Source organism: Mizuhopecten yessoensis, unplaced genomic scaffold (genome assembly GCF_002113885.1).
Source record: "Mizuhopecten yessoensis strain PY_sf001 unplaced genomic scaffold, ASM211388v2 scaffold1511, whole genome shotgun sequence".
In the NCBI taxonomy this organism is placed as follows: domain Eukaryota; kingdom Metazoa; phylum Mollusca; class Bivalvia; order Pectinida; family Pectinidae; genus Mizuhopecten; species Mizuhopecten yessoensis.
Window position 1 is genome coordinate 235,160 of NW_018404083.1, and position 18,036 is coordinate 253,195.

General features: G+C 34.3%; 1 protein-coding gene across 3 annotated transcripts in view; it reads left to right on the top strand.

Annotated features, from left to right (window-relative positions):
- The window catches only part of LOC110463513 (ankyrin repeat domain-containing protein 27-like), a 75,007-nt gene that overhangs the window by 35,634 nt on the left and 21,337 nt on the right, over nucleotides 1-18,036 (top strand). For all 3 annotated transcript variants that reach the window (XM_021518156.1, XM_021518164.1, XM_021518171.1), the window contains one exon: nucleotides 6,404-6,565. In XM_021518156.1, the coding sequence (XP_021373831.1) occupies nucleotides 6,404-6,565 (162 nt within the window). The remainder of the gene's footprint in view (nucleotides 1-6,403; nucleotides 6,566-18,036) is intronic.

Here is an 18,036-nt window from a genome sequence, read left to right on the forward strand (position 1 = left end):
CAAAGTTGAGTGAAATCCATGCCTAATTAATTAGCATACTGTACTCTGATTGGTCAATGGTTTTATGCCAAGTAACTTTGTCAGATGAGGCAAGGGTTGATATCTTATTCAACAACAAAGGCAAAGTTCAAAGATGTTCACAATCTGTGCATAATATATTCAATGGTTTAAAATAATCAGGTATTGGTCAAAGGGGTAAATGCCAGTTTCAGTTTTTAATGTTCTATGAAATACATTGTATGGACAAAGGGAAGCAATTCCAAATTCCTATGCAAATTAATTATCCAAAGGTTTAAAATGATATATTCTAGAGGAAACTTGGTACCACTCTTCTGACAAACCTATAAAGATATACTGTACACACAAGAAGAATAACTTCACAGTGGTGCACTTTTACATAAAACTTTGATTCATAACAAATTAACAGTAAATCCTTCTGTACAATATGATGGGAACTTCGTCTTTATTTTGTTCTCCATTCAAAAAATAATATATATATCTTTTGCCTTAGCTTTCAGTACTTTCAGTACTTTGATTTTCTTCGAGTTTCAAGCTATACATTATGTCTCAACAGCACGATACTCACGTGTTTAAACCTAACCTCAATAATGTTTACCTACAATCTGTCCTGAAAGTGGGGGATATAAATTCCATCAATTTGCTTGTTCCTTCTTCAGCCAATCTTGAAAAATGACCAGACTTGTAAATGATTGAAATAGATAGCAAACTTGAAATAAAATGTCTCTAAGACAACATTACCCGAAGGAAGCAAGAATTTCATTATGATTTATTTCAGGGATAAATAATGGACGTTATATCAAGGTTTTACTGTACAGGGATAAATGATGGACGTTATATCAAGGTTTTACTATACAGGGATAAATGATTGACGTTATATCAAGGTTTTTACTGTACAGGGATAAATGATGGACATTATATCAAGGTTTTACTGTACAGGGATAAATGATGGACATTACAAGGTATTACTGTACAGGGATATATGATGAACATTATATCAAGGTTTTACTATACAGGGATAAATGGTTGATGTTATATCAAGGTTTTACTGTACAGGGATAAATGATGGACGTTATATCAAGGTTTTACTATACAGGGATATATGATGGACATTATATCAAGGTTTTACTGTACAGGGATAAATGATGGACGTTATATCAAGGTTTTACTGTACAGGGATAAATAATGGATGTTATATTAAGGTTTTACTATACAGGGATAAATGATTGACGTTATATCAAGGTTTTACTGTACAGTAATAAATGATGGACGTTATATCAAGGTTTTACTGTACAAGGATATATGATGGACATTATATCAAGGTATTACTGTGGACGAATAAATGATGGACGTTATATAAAGGTTTTACTGTACAAGGATATATGATGGACATTATGTCAAGGTATTACTGTGGAGGAATAAATGATGGACGCTATATCAAGGTTTTACTATACAGGAATAAATGATGGACATTACAAGGTATTACTGTACAGGGATAAATGATGGACGTTATATCAAGGTTTTACTATACAGGAATAAATGATGGACATTACAAGGTATTACTGTACAGGGATAAATGATTGACGTTATATCAAGGTTTTACTGTACAGGGATAAATGATGGACGTTATATCAAGGTTTTACTATACAGGGATAAATGATGGACATTATATCAAGGTTATCCTGCACAGGGATAAATGATGGACGTTATATCAAGGTTTTACTATACAGGAATAAATGATGGACATTACAAGGTATTACTGTACAGGGATAAATGATGGACATTATATCAAGGTTTTACTGTACAGGGATAAATAATGGACGTTTTATCAAGGTTTTACTATACAGGGATATATGATGGGCATTATATCAAGGTATTACTGTGGAGGAATAAATGATGGACGTTATATCAAGGTTTTACTATACAGGGATAAATGATGGACATTATATCAAGGTTTTACTGTACAGGGATAAATGATGGACGTTATATCAAGGTTTTACTATACAGGGATAAATGATGGACATTATATCAAGGTTTTACTATACAGGGATAAATGATGGACATTATATCAAGGTATTACTGTACAGGGATAAATAATGGACGTTATATCAAGGTTTTACTATACAGGGATATATGATGGGCATTATATCAAGGTATTACTGTGGAGGAATAAATGATGCACGTTATATCAAGGTTTTACTATGCAGGGATAAATGATGGACAATCATGATACCTTGATATAATGTCCATCATTTATCGCTGTACAGTATAACCTTGATATAATGTCCATCATTTATCCCTGTATAGTAAAGCCTTGATATAACGTCCATCATTTATTCCTCCACAGTAATACCTTGATATAATGTCCATCATTTATCCCTGTATAGTAAAGCCTTGATATAACGTCCATCATTTATTCCTCCACAGTAATACCTTGATATAATGCCCATCATTTATCATTGATAGGGAAATCTCAGACTCTCTGTATAATGATAAAAAATTGGCATTATAGCAAGGTTTGAGTGTGAAGTGATACTTTTTGGAGCATTATGTCATCAGAATTTTTCTGTACTTAAACAAGGGACATCATTATATCAAGTTGTTACTTCAGTACAATGTACTTCTCAAATTTCTTCTTTGAATAAAAATCAAATTTCAGGGCCACTTTTTTTAATTAATACATATTGGTTTTCAGTTTGAGTAATATATCGATGTATAGTAAAAGTCAATTTATCATACTCTTTGAAATTCAATACAATGAGAAATGACAGTAAAAGAAAAAAAATCAAATTTGAAGATATTTGAAATAATTAGAAATCATATTCCATTTCTTGGTGCCTAAGAGAACAGCCATTCTTCCTTGTAGGGCTGTTTTCCTTCATCCTTGCAGCGTTATTGATATAAAGGGTTCGAGATCGCTGCTGTCGGTAGTGCACTTTTGAGGACAGTTGATTGGATTTATTGTCAACAAATAGGACGATGACATGTACTTTTTTATAATGGTCCCGAATAAAAAATTGGATTTACACAAAAAAATGCAATATTATAAATCTTATTTGCTGAGGAAAACTTAACAGACTCCTACAAATATAACCATAATTCATTTGTCTAAACGTTCTAGTTGGATTATTATTAGGAGATAAGGCAGTTTATGTACTGATTATATTTTATTGGGATTTAACTAATAGCAAATTGCCTGGATGTAGTCTATCAAACCCAGCGACAGTTAAGTGCACTGCAGGAGTGCAAACCTAATTCAAAACAATCTTATAACAGAAAGGAAGTGGAGCTAGCTAACATGATTAAATTCTTCAAGTTAACGTCTAAATAAAATTTCTTCACATCAACAGAATTTATCATGACATATACTCTTGTTTGACTTGTTTAAAGAAAATAGGAAAGTAATAAACAAAATTATACAGCTTTTCCAGACGGGTTTGGTTCAGAAGACAAAGTTAGCAAGATTCTTTGACAAAAAAAAGTTTTCACTGTACACATATTTGGCCAATGAAGTCCTATGTTAAAGATCTCCATAATTATAATCATTAATTTGAGGTTCTTATATACCGCTTTATCACAACCTAGTTCGTATGTCATCTTAAAGCGGTCCTTTCTCAACTCCCTGGGTCACTTTTCCTATATAGATATCATTATCTTTTCATTTTGATAACAAGTTGATATTTCCAGCACGTGGTTCTAAATAAAAGGACCAGAAATATATTCATGCATACATGCCATACCTTTTTGGTCCAAATTAGTGAGACCAGTGAATGTTTTTAGTGAGATTGGACCAAAATTAGTGAAATTTATTTCCTGAATTAGCGAGGAATTAGTGAGATTTTTAGAACAGAAAAATCAACGCGTTTATTACAGTAGGGCATCATTTTTCTTATTGTTTTTTAACAAAACCACAAAACCACATTTTTGAAACAATGTTTGTGAAATGATCACTGATCAAAAACGGTAGATCACGTTCGGCCACAAAACCACAAAAAAGCACTTAAGATTTTGTGACATTGTCATGAGTGTAATTCCCCGGACAAAACATATCTGACACTTTAGCGTTGTTGGCAGTGGTCCTAATTGATGACTTGTGTATTTCAGAGTTCTCATGTTTCCTGGTGTCGTGTTTTCCGCCATGGCCCACGTTAATATGAGCAGAACACAATTTACAAAAGGCATGGTTTAAGGATCCATTTAACTCCCCTTTATTCACGGAAAGTCAGAAGACCACGTCGGGTTGAATTTGGTCACATGATTTACTCTTGCCTTTCCGGGGCTAGGCTCCGATACATGTCGCGCACGTTTCGACATCTCGGAACGCAATGACCTTTTTCGCGAGAGTATTGTGTGTTTTAAGCAAAGTGGGTTTGACAAAAAAACTAGTTCCGACAACCTGAGAATTAATCACTATGTGATAACTACTCACCCGATGACACTTACCTTGACTTACCCGTGTAGTTCCTTCTTCCTGTCATTCCATCCGCCATTTTGGACAATAAAGCGATCATGTGACCCGAAATAAAGAGTCATGAATTAATGTAATCGCGAAACAGGTGTAGCTGTACCCCAATCAGGACACCCCTACCAGTTTTGGCTTATATTTGGAGATGAAAAAAGTATCTAGCAGAACATGGCATATCTTTGGAATATTTAAGAGTTGAGGGTGTCTCTGAATGAATTTCTTTTCCAAACTACCATTAGTTTTGAAATAATAAGATTGTGAAAAATCACATACAAAAACGTCGCATGGCGCATCAATTTAGAACGTTACATTTTCGTCATTATTTTCAAACTAAAACTGTGATTGTAACCACAAGTGGCAGTAGTTAAAGTTCATATAATGTTTTATTGGTATATAAACATCTTTAAATCAATATTATAAATTTGCACAGCATACACATTTCTTGTGACTTTTCCTTTCAAGTGTCCCTAATTGGGTACTGTCCCGATTTGGGTACTGTGGTGTTAGTCATAGAGGTTACACAACGAGTGGTTGTTGAATATGGTATTTATTTCACTCGAGTAATTTAATTTTCAAAAGTTACAAAAGACACGAGCTTTAGCGAGTGTCTTTCTGTAACTTTTGAAAATTAACTAACGAGAGTGAAATAAATACCATACTCAACAACCACGAGTCGTGTGATCTGTTTCTACCACAATCTCATGATCAGTCGGAAATAACATACACACATGTGTTTGTTGACAAGGCTGGCGTAGTGATATGACCCATATGTAAAAAGTCACTCATTAATATTTAAAAATGACTTCTTTTTTTTACAAATTTAATTATTGTCAAAATTAATCTTTCGGCAACAACTTCGTGAAAAAATAAAATAGATGAACGACTTTAAATATTGAGAGTAGCAGTATTGCATTAATTTATATAAATTAACCACGGACTATATGCGCGTAAGCATATCGTACGAAGTCTGCCTCCCGCCAAGTGATGAACCGTTGTAGACGAACTTATCGCTGTCAATATCCAAAACCATTGGCCTACGTTTCTAGGCCTACGTTTCTTCGTGACGGTTCTATGGTTGTCGTTTATAGTGAAAGTCCAGCCATAGTCAAACCGTCTAAATAGCGATAACGGGCCGTTGGGCGAACGAAATATTTCCCGACACTGTGACAGATCTTGTTTTGGTTTCACGACCTGGACACGCGACGGCGTGACGTCGAAACGATATCGAGCGTCTGTAGCATTTTTGCCTGAAACTAGCGATCAAATCTTTAAGTATCATCTTTAAATATTGCCTTAATAACCACCCTTTCCACATAACCTCACAACGTCACCAACATTTGTCGGATGTTGACAGCCGACGACGTAAACAAAACAGCAGGTGGCAAAAAGCATGTGGAAAAAGTCTTCCTGGTCAAAGTTCATCTTCTCGACCAATCAAAACTCTTGAAGGTCATATACCACGTGTGGTATAAAACTCATATTTATCTAACAGTCTGCGTGTTTATACAATGATCTGAGAGTGGAATAACACAGCGTATTGTGGTAGAAATTGTAATTAGTGCCCATGTCACATAAAAAAAATCTGAAAGGGGTGCGTAATTAAGATAATGAAACATAGGTTTTGGCAGTTGCTACAAAGGATTCACACACCAAACTGACGGACACATTCCTAAGGAGCTGAGTTCCAAAAATGTTCTCTTTTTCACTCAGTTTCTAAAACCCAGGAAAACAATTTTGTGAGACTGCAACTTATAAGGGGATGGGTTTCTAAAACCCTGGAAAATAATTTTGTCAGATTTCAACTCGTAAGGGGATGGGTGCTAATTAAGCCAAATATGGTAGCCTACAATTGTATACCGAGTCAGTTATAAATGCCAAAGGTACCAAAATTAAATTCGTGAACATTTTTTGTAATTGTAGAATTCCGCCGATGTGAATCTAACAAACCTACGAGGTAATACACCGCTCCACTTGGCTGCTGTCAACGAGAAACTTAATGTGGTGAAGCGCCTGGTCAGTCTTGGGACGAATGTGACGGCGGTCAACATGGACAACCTCACACCGGTACAATTAGCTGTGAAGGTAGGTGACTCTCTACATCACCCATCATTGTGGTTGAATTGATCACGTGGCGGACTGGTGAATGGTCGCTAAAAACACACTGAAATCCTATAAAACCCTTTAGTCTCACGATCAAGACTGTTTTCCAGTATTTTTGGAAAAAGAGTGAAAATTGCTTTCTTGGATTCTTTTCCTGATTTATGAAATGTATTTGCATGCAGTTTCTACTTTATTTTCAACTTATCTGGCCCGAAAATGATTAAAACGGATAACAGTATTTGGCCAATAGCATGCTGGGATATATGACTACCAAGTTTGTTGAATTGAATGATCTTGACCCTTTTTCTAGGTCAAAGGGGTGAAATGATTAAAAATCTTCAAACAACTTTTTCTGAATAACCAAAAGGCTCAGGATGGTTATAGTTGGCTAGGAGATTGCTGATATGAAGGGCTACAAAGGTTAAAAATTAGGTTTCAATTGAATGACCTTGCACATTTTTCAAAGACACTGGTGTCAAATGATTGAAAAATCTTTTACAACTTCTGAATCACCAAAAGGCCCAGGGTTGTGATATTTCGCCAGTTGCATTCTGGGATATATGCCTACCATGTTTGTTCATGTTTGAACAACCTTGAGCCTTTTTCAATGTCAATGCAGTCAAATATATTAACATCTACATACAGCTGCATAACCAAAAGATCCAGTGTGATTATATTTGGTAAGTAGTATTTTAGGATGACTGACAACCAACTTTGTTCAATTCAATGACCATGACCCTTTTTCAAGGTCAGCGTGGTCAACAATATTGAAATCTTTGAACAACTTAGTCTGAGAAGCAAAAGGCCTAGGTTGCTGATATTTAGCCAGTAACATGCTCAGATAAAGAGCTACAGGATTTGTTCAAATGAATGACCTTCACCCAAATTCAAGGTCACGGAGATCAAATGTGTTAAAACATTTGAGTAACTTTCTTTTGAATTCAGAACCAAAATGCATAGGGTGGTGATATTTGGCCAGTACCATTTCTCTGATGAAGAACTATCAAGTTTGTTTGTTTGAATGACCTTCACCAACTTTCAAAGCTCACAGATTGTTGATTGTCAATGACCTTGTTTGACATTCAAGGTCACTAGGATCATTTTGAATGACTTAAGAGTCCTAGATACTGATGTTTTGCTTGTAGCTTTATTTTAATCCACTTTTAGATTGACAAGTTCGGGATTAGTACAATTTGAGCAGAGCAGGCCTATTGGGCCTCATGTCCTCATTTGTATTATGACCTTGACTTTCTTTTAAGGGTCACAGGGGTCAAATATGTCTATGTGGCAACCCACACTTTTGCTTCTAAAGATCGTCTCAGAATCCAAAAGATTAATCTTTAATAAATTTGACATGGTGATGGACTGTGATATGTAGATGTGCACTAGGTGTTTAAATTGTTTTTAAGGTCAAGGTCACTTACTAAAATAGACCAAGTGGAGTATAGTCCTTATCTCAGAACCCAAAAGACTACTCTTTTGTGATATTTTACATGGTTATACACTGTGATATGTAGATGTGCATTTGGGGATTTTAAATAGTTTTTCAAAGGTCAAGGTCACTTACTAAATATAGACCGAATAGTGAATAGTCCTTATCTCAGAATCCAAAAGACTACCCTTTTGTGATATTTTGCATGGTTATTATATGCTGAGATATTTGGATATGGATTTGGGCTTAAAAAGATTCTAAGGTCAAGGCAAGGTCGGTGTTGCTAAAAATAGTCCATTTGTAATACGGCACTTATCTTGGAATCCAAAAGACTGATATTTTGGGTGATACTCTGTTATGTGTTGATGTGAAAAAGGGATTCAAATTTTTTTAGGGTCAAGGTCAAAATGTCACTTAAAAATTATCCATTGGGAGGGTAGGAGGAGGGGGTTACAGTCAGACAATGGTAGGCTGACCTTGCTGATCTGACAGTTTTCTAGTTAAAAATTGGTCTATAAAAGGTAAATTACTGGTCACGCAATAGGAGGGCAGTGAGGCTACAGAAAGGATGTGTTCCCGGATAATGTGACCGCAGTAGTTGTGACAGCCTATTCGCATCTGAGGAGCTGTCCGTCCTTGGAGCGTGACCTGGATGGGCTGGAATATTTTGAATCTCCGAGGGCTTGGTAAGCTGGCGCTTACCCCCTCAAGTCGAACGAACACTGGCCCCAGCCAGTGAAGTGTAGACTATAAACTCTTCAAACAAACAAACAAACAAACAATCGCGCAATAAATTAGTGCGATACCATATCAATCTGAAGTCCAGGATTCAAATCCTGGTCTAGCCCCACAGATGGTATTACACTCAGAACACTGGTGTTGATTATATTTTGTTTATTTCGTCTTTAGTATTTCTCATAAAAGTTTCGCAAGGCAATTTTTTTTCTTTCAGAAATGATTTATCAAAGCTATAGTCATGCCGGACAAAATAGTTTGCAACACTTAGAAAACAGTATTTTGGCAGTGGTACGGGGATCCTGAACTCATTCACCCCTGAAATTTCATAATGAACTATTCCAACCTTTGAATTGGAGGAGTTCAAATGTGTCTTCAGGGGTGAATGAGTAAAATGATAAAGTAGTTCTTTGAAAAGACATACTAGGACATTACAAGGCATGTTAGGATAGCCTATACTCCCTAATGCTGATTTTGATGAATTTGAATAGTGACCGGTTTTTAATTTGCAGGCTTAATTGACCTGCATTTTAACCATCTATGACCCTCTTATCATTGATGAAAAATTAGTAGGTAAAAGTATACAACTAATGTCTGTTTAATCATGGCACGGATTGTATACACACACTCGATGACATTTTCATGTGACGGACTAATAATCCAGAACAGATCATTCATGTACTTCAGGGAGTTTGACCAGTCTAAACAACCTGTCCAAGTAAGTAGATCATATGGTTGTCAAGGGGACAATAAAAATCCTGAAAGTCCGGTCAGCGTTCTGTGTTGAGGGGGCGAGATTGGAATGTTGAGTAATACGCTGAGAACTGGAGCTGACGTGAATGTTTGAATAAGAACGAAAGACCAGAATACTTATTAGATTTCGTTTTTTTGCCAAACAGTCAGGTCAATATCTGCTGGTACATTGACATCAGATTTTTTAGCACAGCTAGTGTAATAACATTAACACTGATGGATAGAGGATATTGGGTAATATATATATATATTAGTTTCTTCTCAGACCAGTTAATGACAATGCACTTTCAATGTGACCTACACATTTGAGAATTTGAGCAATTTTTTTCTATATCTTTTTCCTTGCCAGCACATCTTTTTCAAGATTAACATAATTTTTTCTGGTTCCAGCACATGCACATTAACATTCATTACATTACATTTTGTAATATTTTATACTTATATGATCACTGGGATCAATGTAGACTTGATTCACTACCGTTTATGGGTAGTTTAATTCCTGATACAGAAGAAAATTCCCGCTATTTGAAATTCCCCAAAAATGTGCTTCAAATTCTCCTATTACAACAAGAAAATATTTCCCCTTTATGTTTACTTTAAAGTTCAACAGTTAAAATGCATAATACTGCATATATACATTTTCTTCACATAATTTAAACAATTTTTTTACAATTTTAAGCTTAAAATTGTTTATAATTGAAATATACTGCACACAATTGTATGGCGGACAAAACATTTATCTTTTACCTTCATGACGCTAGAGCCTTAAAGTATCAAATTTTTTAATTTCCCAGAAATCTGAAATAGGGTAGATTCTCCTAAAACCTAGATTGACCCTGGATCTCCTGCTCTAATNCTTGCTTTTTATACTTTAATGGATTTAATAATCTCAAATTGATATGACGTGTTTTAATTAAGGAAAAAATAAAACTGCTGGAAACGATAATCCAGTGACTCGATAAAATATGTCTATTTAAGATAAAGAAAAACAATATTTTTATGCTCATTTAAGTATACAGGTGAGGTACTGATACTAGAGCTGTAATGATACACCAATGCATGGATGAATCATATCAGTTCTTGAGTGCCGATGCATCGTGGGATTCAACGATAGTATCACAATACTTTAAAAAAGCAATACATTTGTACGGCCAGTTAGACTGGTTACCAGTCCTGTATTGCGACCATTTTTCGGCAAAGTACTTGAGGCAATTAACTGGTAAAATTTCGCATAATAATTCCAGAATGTATGACTTATTTTACCATCACAACCATTCATAATTCAAAGCTATATTACATGGTAAAATACGAAAAAATGCTGAAATACAGTTAGGTCAAAAATTTCAAATCTCGACGACGATTTGAGCTGATATGTACAGCGATTGGGAAACTATGTCGGCGTATTGCATGGAATTTTAGTATTCTCAGATGAAAAATGCTGTTCTTGTGTAAACTTATGCTTCAATATTCAATTTTGGCAGTTCAATGGTGCCCAAAATGAAATGTGGAAAGTCGCGAAGCTAGCTGGTTTTGTGTATTGCAAAAAAAAGTCTAGGTCGTCACTGCAGATGTCAATTTAAAAGATAATTATTTAGGGACTGAAAACAGTCAAATACATATCATTTTTGTCTCTTAAAAGAAGGAAAAGCTGAAATCTTAAGAGATTGGTGTTTTAGTGTCTCCATAATTCAACTGTTAGCGGTCCTCGTCAGTGTCTGTTTGACCAACTGCCTTTAAGGTAATAGGATTGTTTCACCATTTCTCAGTAGAATTTCTTCAAATTTTGTAGTTATATTGCTTTGAAGTTAAGAAAAAAATTCTGCCACAAAAAAAAATTTGGGCTTTCAGAATTTTAAGGATTTTAAATGGATGTAAAAAGGAGTGAATTTTGAAAAAAAAATGAAAGACACAACACAATTTTTCCAAAATAATGTCAATAAAAATGATACTGACAGATTATTATTGCATTAATGAATATCAATTTAATAAATCCTGAAATTGTGTAAAATAAATTATCTATTAACTATTAAAAATTGACATTTTATAGTAAAACCATATACACATAGTATTTGCATGTAAGAGTTATCTTTCTTGAAAAACTTCACAGTAGTGAAATAGGTAGCCGTTTTCCTGAAGTACAGAAAAATCGACACATGTGTGACTCATTGATAAAAAACAACTGAATTAATGCCTGGATTGCTTTGAAATTCTTAACTAATATTGAGAGAACACACTGTTCTGTCAATAGTAAACATACAATATTCATCAGTTTAATATTAAACATTAGAATATGCGGAAATTGTGATACTGTCTCCCTACATTGGATTTTCAACTAGGGATCGATGTACTATTTTTTTCCGTTTATCAATACACTCCTTTGACCTTAAGTAAACACATTCTTCCAGTATCGCTGTCGGATTTGCAGATACTCAGAAAACAACAACGAATGGGAATCATATATTTCAGAATAAAATGGAAAATATACCCATCAATAGGATCGAAGTTTCTCTGAAACAATTTTTTGTAAAACCAACATTTTATATTACCGACAGCACCTGCTCTGCCCATACCAGGTGTCAACATATCACCTCCTACTCAAAGGGACAACACCTCACTTACCGTTAATGTAACGATGAGACATTAGTGTGATCAGATTTCCCAACATAATTAATCATCTGAATTGAATGTGTTTTTAGGACAACTAAAACAATAAATTACTTAAAACAGATTAATTGAGCATGGAATACAAACCCTTAATATTTGTTTCATATCAATGTTATAAATGCTTCAAATCAAATCAAGGAAAACTATGGCAACAGATTTGTACAGAAAGTTATGACAAGTATTGCGATACGTATTGTATCGTGACCCATGTATCCTGATACGTATTGTATCGTCACAACTCTTGCGATACGCCCATCTAACTGATACCTTTCTCCATGTGCTCGTTAGAGTTTGTACTTAAGGAGGCTCCACCCTTTCGCAATTAGCCAGCAGAATTCAATGAAAGTTTCACATAATGGTTATGTCACTATGTAGAGATGATTTTATGAAAATCTAAGCATTCCGATAAACTGGGGATTTTTTTGGTAAAAAATACCGAAAAATGAATTTTTGTCAAATTCAACACTTTTACATTTTTTGAGTGTGTGGCATTGTTCAAAACTATAACAACAATAAAATAATGAAAAGAAACATTGCTAATAAACCTTACAAATATTTTATTTATCATAAAATATCTACAACATGTTAATAGACCAAAAACAACGGAAATCTACTATATTTAATTGTCAATTTACTGTTCTTTTATGGAACATAATTACTCTCAATCATGTACACTTTAGACATCATTTCATAGCCCACTTACGCATGGTATATTTACATGTTAGGTACATAGGTAACCTTAGGCTGGTATCGCATGGTATGCCGTTATCACGTGCACGCACATGCACTTGCAATTTATAGGGATCTTGATATTTTACAAACCACTATTTTTACAGAGTTATTGTAATTGCATTTGTGAAACAATTTATCTCACAGAGCGTAACTCGCTCAACAACAAAAGTCGTAGCGACCTTGAGCTTGTGAATTACTGTTAGCACGTGATACGTACAGGTGAGGTCGGTAAACAAAACACATCAGTCTGCATTCCATGCGCCTCATATACGACCTTCTTGAAGTCGTCTGATCTTATGTCAGTGTCTTCGCGTGAGTTAATTAATGTCTTCGTATCATAAGCTTTATTTCTGAAGTATGTGTGATTACACATTTCCAAGATAAGTTTCGATATTGATATCGGGTGTTGACATATCATCGTCACGCACGTGTACTATTGCCTACCCGGTGTTACTGTAATTAACACTACGGTAATGGAAGGCCCCATACGCAATACGGAAATGACGACACAAAAATACGACAAGAAAAACATGTGTATTATGAAGGGTGGGAAGTCCTTAGGGGTTGTTTACATCAAACATCATTAGTTGTTAAATTGTTCAAATATTAACTTCAAACACTGATTAATTGACGTGCTCTTATTGAAAGATTTTTACAACGAAAAGGTGTTTGAACTCATGAGTTATGACAAGAGAAGGAGATCTGATGGGCGTGGCGAAGTGTAATTGTGTGTGTGTGTACAATTCAATTACCATTGTTTAAATAATGATGGTTTCAGGAGCGATCTATTTGAAATCTTGTCGGATAGAAATCTCTTGAATGCTTGTTTTAGTTACATTGACATGCTGCATTTAGGTGCTAATTTTAGACTTTTTGATCGGATTATTTTTTAATTAAAAGCAAGTTAGTTGAATTATTTTAAAGCCAATTAAGCTAAACATCAAGCCTTAAAATATCGTGATTATATTATGATCTTCAGCTGTCATGGTGGTCTTAATAGTTTTTTAATTTGAAATAAATACTTTTAGTATAAAATACTTCTTTTCCTAATCAAATGCTAGTTTAAAAATACTTTTTTCCCCAATTAAATGCTGGGTAATTATTTCATCATTATACATTAATTAGCCTGCGATAACCTTGAATTGTTTCTGGAGGTTGTTAGCTAATTCTATAGCCTTGTATCAGTAACAAATACATAAAATACAGCTAGCTGTAGATAACTAGATTCTTCATAATGAACACGATTTCTACATGTTTACCACCAGAGCTTGGCACGTCCTTAAATCATCATTAATAGGATGTAAAACACAAACAAACCAAACAAAACAAAACATCGAAAAAAATATGCATTATTTACATTGAAAATCAATATATATAAATTTCATGTTTGAAATTTGTTTCCGTTTCTTTAAATAATACGAATTCTGAAATGTTTTTACCAGGAGTTTTTCCGGGCTTTCGTCAGTTGTTAGGATTTTCTTTTCAGTTGACCTCAGAAAGAAGTATATATTCTACACAACTTTTCATCTATTTAATAAATAGTTTGATGAGCATTTTGTTTCGAATTAAATTGAAACCTTTTCTTATACGATTCTGAGAATGAATATTTTCGCTATTGTTTTCCAGGAATGACTGTTATTGTAATTACCGGTATTATAGTACTGGGTACTGAAAAAGTTTAATTAAGGATTCATTTTAACAGTTGGTTGCAAATGTTTTATTTCCCAATCAAATTTCTGAATGTTATATTGATGAAAAAGTGTTATGAAAATATTTGAATTTAGATAAAATTAGCAGAGAGAAAGATGAATGAGAGCCCTCCTATGTGAGGACACCATATTGTTTAGGGGACCGACTCCAGGGCTCCCCAACCCTGGCAGTTCCTATCAATTTATTTATATATATCAGTATTATATATAAAAAAAAAAAAAACAAAAAAAAAAAACGGTTGGTTGTGATTGAATTAGCTATGTGAGTTAGGAAGTCAACTGATTTGACAGGGATTGACTGTATATAGCCCGTTTCAGTCTTCATACATGCCATAACTTTCCGGTGCAAAATAGTGAGATCAGTGATTATTTTTAGTGAGATTTGGTCAAAAATAGTTAGATTTTTTCTCTGAATTTGTGAGAAATTTAAAACTTAAATTATTTAGCATATATCATAGTATTGAATCATTTGTGTTATTCTGAAGCCTCTAACTACTTTGTTAGAGCCAAAATTGAAGATTTATTGATATTTTAAAGGATTTTAGGAAGGTTTACACGTGACATACGGTCCAGATAAAGCTATCAACATATAAAAGTAAATAAATCACATAAAAGTCCAAAAAATAAGAGTAATTAAGAAAATAAGAAATTCTAGGGGGATGTCCTTGTTAACCCAGATTAGAAAAAAATCTATCTCAAAACATTGGGAATATTTTTAAAATATCAATTTGTTGGGAAAAAAATAACCAATAACTACAATTTTTATATCTTTGAGAATAAAATTAAAAGGTTCCTACCCAGCAGCACTTCTCTTTGAATCGGAATAGAAATTATTGGTAACTCCATGACTTGTTCAACCCTGAAGTGTTAATGAGCGGGAGACTAAAGGACATGACACACCATCTCTGCTTGAGGTCAGTCTGACACTGATGTTACGAATTCTAATATCCTCATTACACTGGGGTCAACAAAGTACAAATTCTGGTAACATTCGGTACAATCTGCCGTCAGGATTGCACTGAAACCAAAATAGAGTTCAATTTAATCACTTCCCTCACTGAAAACGACTTGTATTGCAATCACACTCCCCACTAATCACCGTATATCTGACGAAATTGTTCTAAGACCCCTGAAGGATCCCGCGGTACCAATGCCGAAAACTATCAATAAATGTTGGAAACTGTTTTTTTTCCGGCATGAGTACTTAACCTTTGATAAATCATTTCTGAAAAGAAAACCTTACCTTGCAGGACTCTTATAAGGAATAGTAAATATATTCTTAACAAAAGGTATATATAACCCCGGTGATTTTTTTACCCCATTTTTAGTGCCGACTTAAGGTACTTTCTCCAAGTGATGTTTTCCCAATTCTGACCCAATATTTTCCCAACCCCTTGTAAAATAATTAAAGTATGCCTTCTTATAATAAACTGTTGTACAATGTTGTTAACAATTTTGACAAATAGAAGTTTATCTTGGGGCATTGAATTCAAGCTTCAAGTTTTGTTTACACATGATGTTGTTTGAGTGCGATCAAACAAAGTTTCCCTAATATCATACATCCGTAACATGTTGTAGAATTCCCGATTCATTTTGTGTCTGTGCAGTAAAATTTCCAATAAAAAAGGCACCGGCCCTGTAGAAGAAAAAAAGTAAAAAATATCACTGAACCGTGTTTCGAAGATAAATGTTCTGTGGGGTCGGAATGGGATTTGAACCATGAACCTCAAAGTTTTAGACCATTGCTCTAACCGATTGAGCTACCTGATCAACGGAAGTGTCCTTGCCCAATTGTTCTGCTGTTATATCCAAACAGAAGTTAAGGGGAGGTAATATTACATAGAGGAAAAACCACAGTGCAGTGGGACATGGCTCCTTAATTTTTCGGGAATACCGTATTGGTTATCAGATCTCCATTTTGCTGACAATGGCTTTCTTAGGGTGACATGTTGCCAGATTTTTAAGGCTTGTAAATAAGAGGTGGGCCTGCTAAAAAAATCTTTTCAGAGTGAATTTAAGATTTGTTAGAACTAATAATTCTGTTTCTGGAAGATAAGAATGATTGAGAAAAACTTAAAAAGATAGATTAATTCATATATTTCATATTGTCTGTATGTCTGAAACATCTATCGTTTATAATGCACTAAACATTCTTGATCAGTAGAATATTATGAATAATAACGAATCTTTTCATGTTTCCAGAAGTACAGAGGTTCCTTAGCTATCGATATGTTGACCTTATGAGTTCCCAATATTACGGGGAAATGTGATTATAAGAATCGATTGTAATTCTCACCTTGTCAATAATAAAAAGACTGGTACTATTTGCTAAATCAGATCATAGGATTACATGAAGATTGTCATGATTCAATGCTTATGCGATTACGGATTTCAAAAGCCATTGCCAATGAGTTTGTGATTACATTTTGTGGTCTTTTTTACTCATGTTAAATGCATTACACGCCCCCAGCCTCCGGCTGACATCTCATTTGTTCGTTATTCAGGTATCGATAATGTCAATAATGAGAAATGAAATTGTCTCCCTTTGTTAGTTGTGGTGAGGTTACTTGAATTAAGTAATGTTATAAAGTGATTTCACACGGCCATGCAGGGATCTCAATCAGTTATTGGAAATTCTGATAAATTTATGGCCATAGTTTTCCTAAGAATCGTGAAATCTGTCATCCCTTCTTCATGCTAAGTACTTGTTTCTATGAGCAAAGACACACTAGTGTCATCTGTCAACGGTTGTGTTTTCTGAAAATGTTAGATTTATTACAACAGTTTTCGGTATCAATTTATTCAAGTGGATTCCAAATATGCAATACTGATTGTTGGCAGACGTTATTAAAATCCATCGTTTATTGTGGTGTACAAAAACAGTCATTTAATATCTTTTTCGACCATATAAACATTTAACCATTCTTTCAAACCAAACAATAAATTAAAATGTTCATAATTTATTTAATTTTTTTTTGATATGCATGCAACTGTTTTATTTGCTAACCGTTAATATTTGTGTATTGTGCACACTCGTGTAATAGTTAACAGGTACTTTTTGGGTGAATTTTTTTTTTTTTTACATGTAGCTGTGTGCTCATAATTATCCCATGATTCATCATTTCTTTGTTTTTCTGCGTGTTCAACAAAAGGTTTCTAGCATTTATGTAATCCCAATTTGCCATTGTCTGCTGGTCTGGCTTTGTAATTTGGTCCAAAGCCATATACCAGTAAAGTTTCAGAGACTGTTTTTCTGGTAGATTTCGATTGTTTAACTTTGCGTAAACAGCAGGCCAAGGAATTCCTGAGTATCTGCCCTTATGGAGAGCTGTATTTGTTGATTGAATTTATTTCCTCGTATATCAAACACCCCTCAAGACTCTTTCCCAATCATCTTTATTGATTAACGGTAGATAATTACGTTTCTG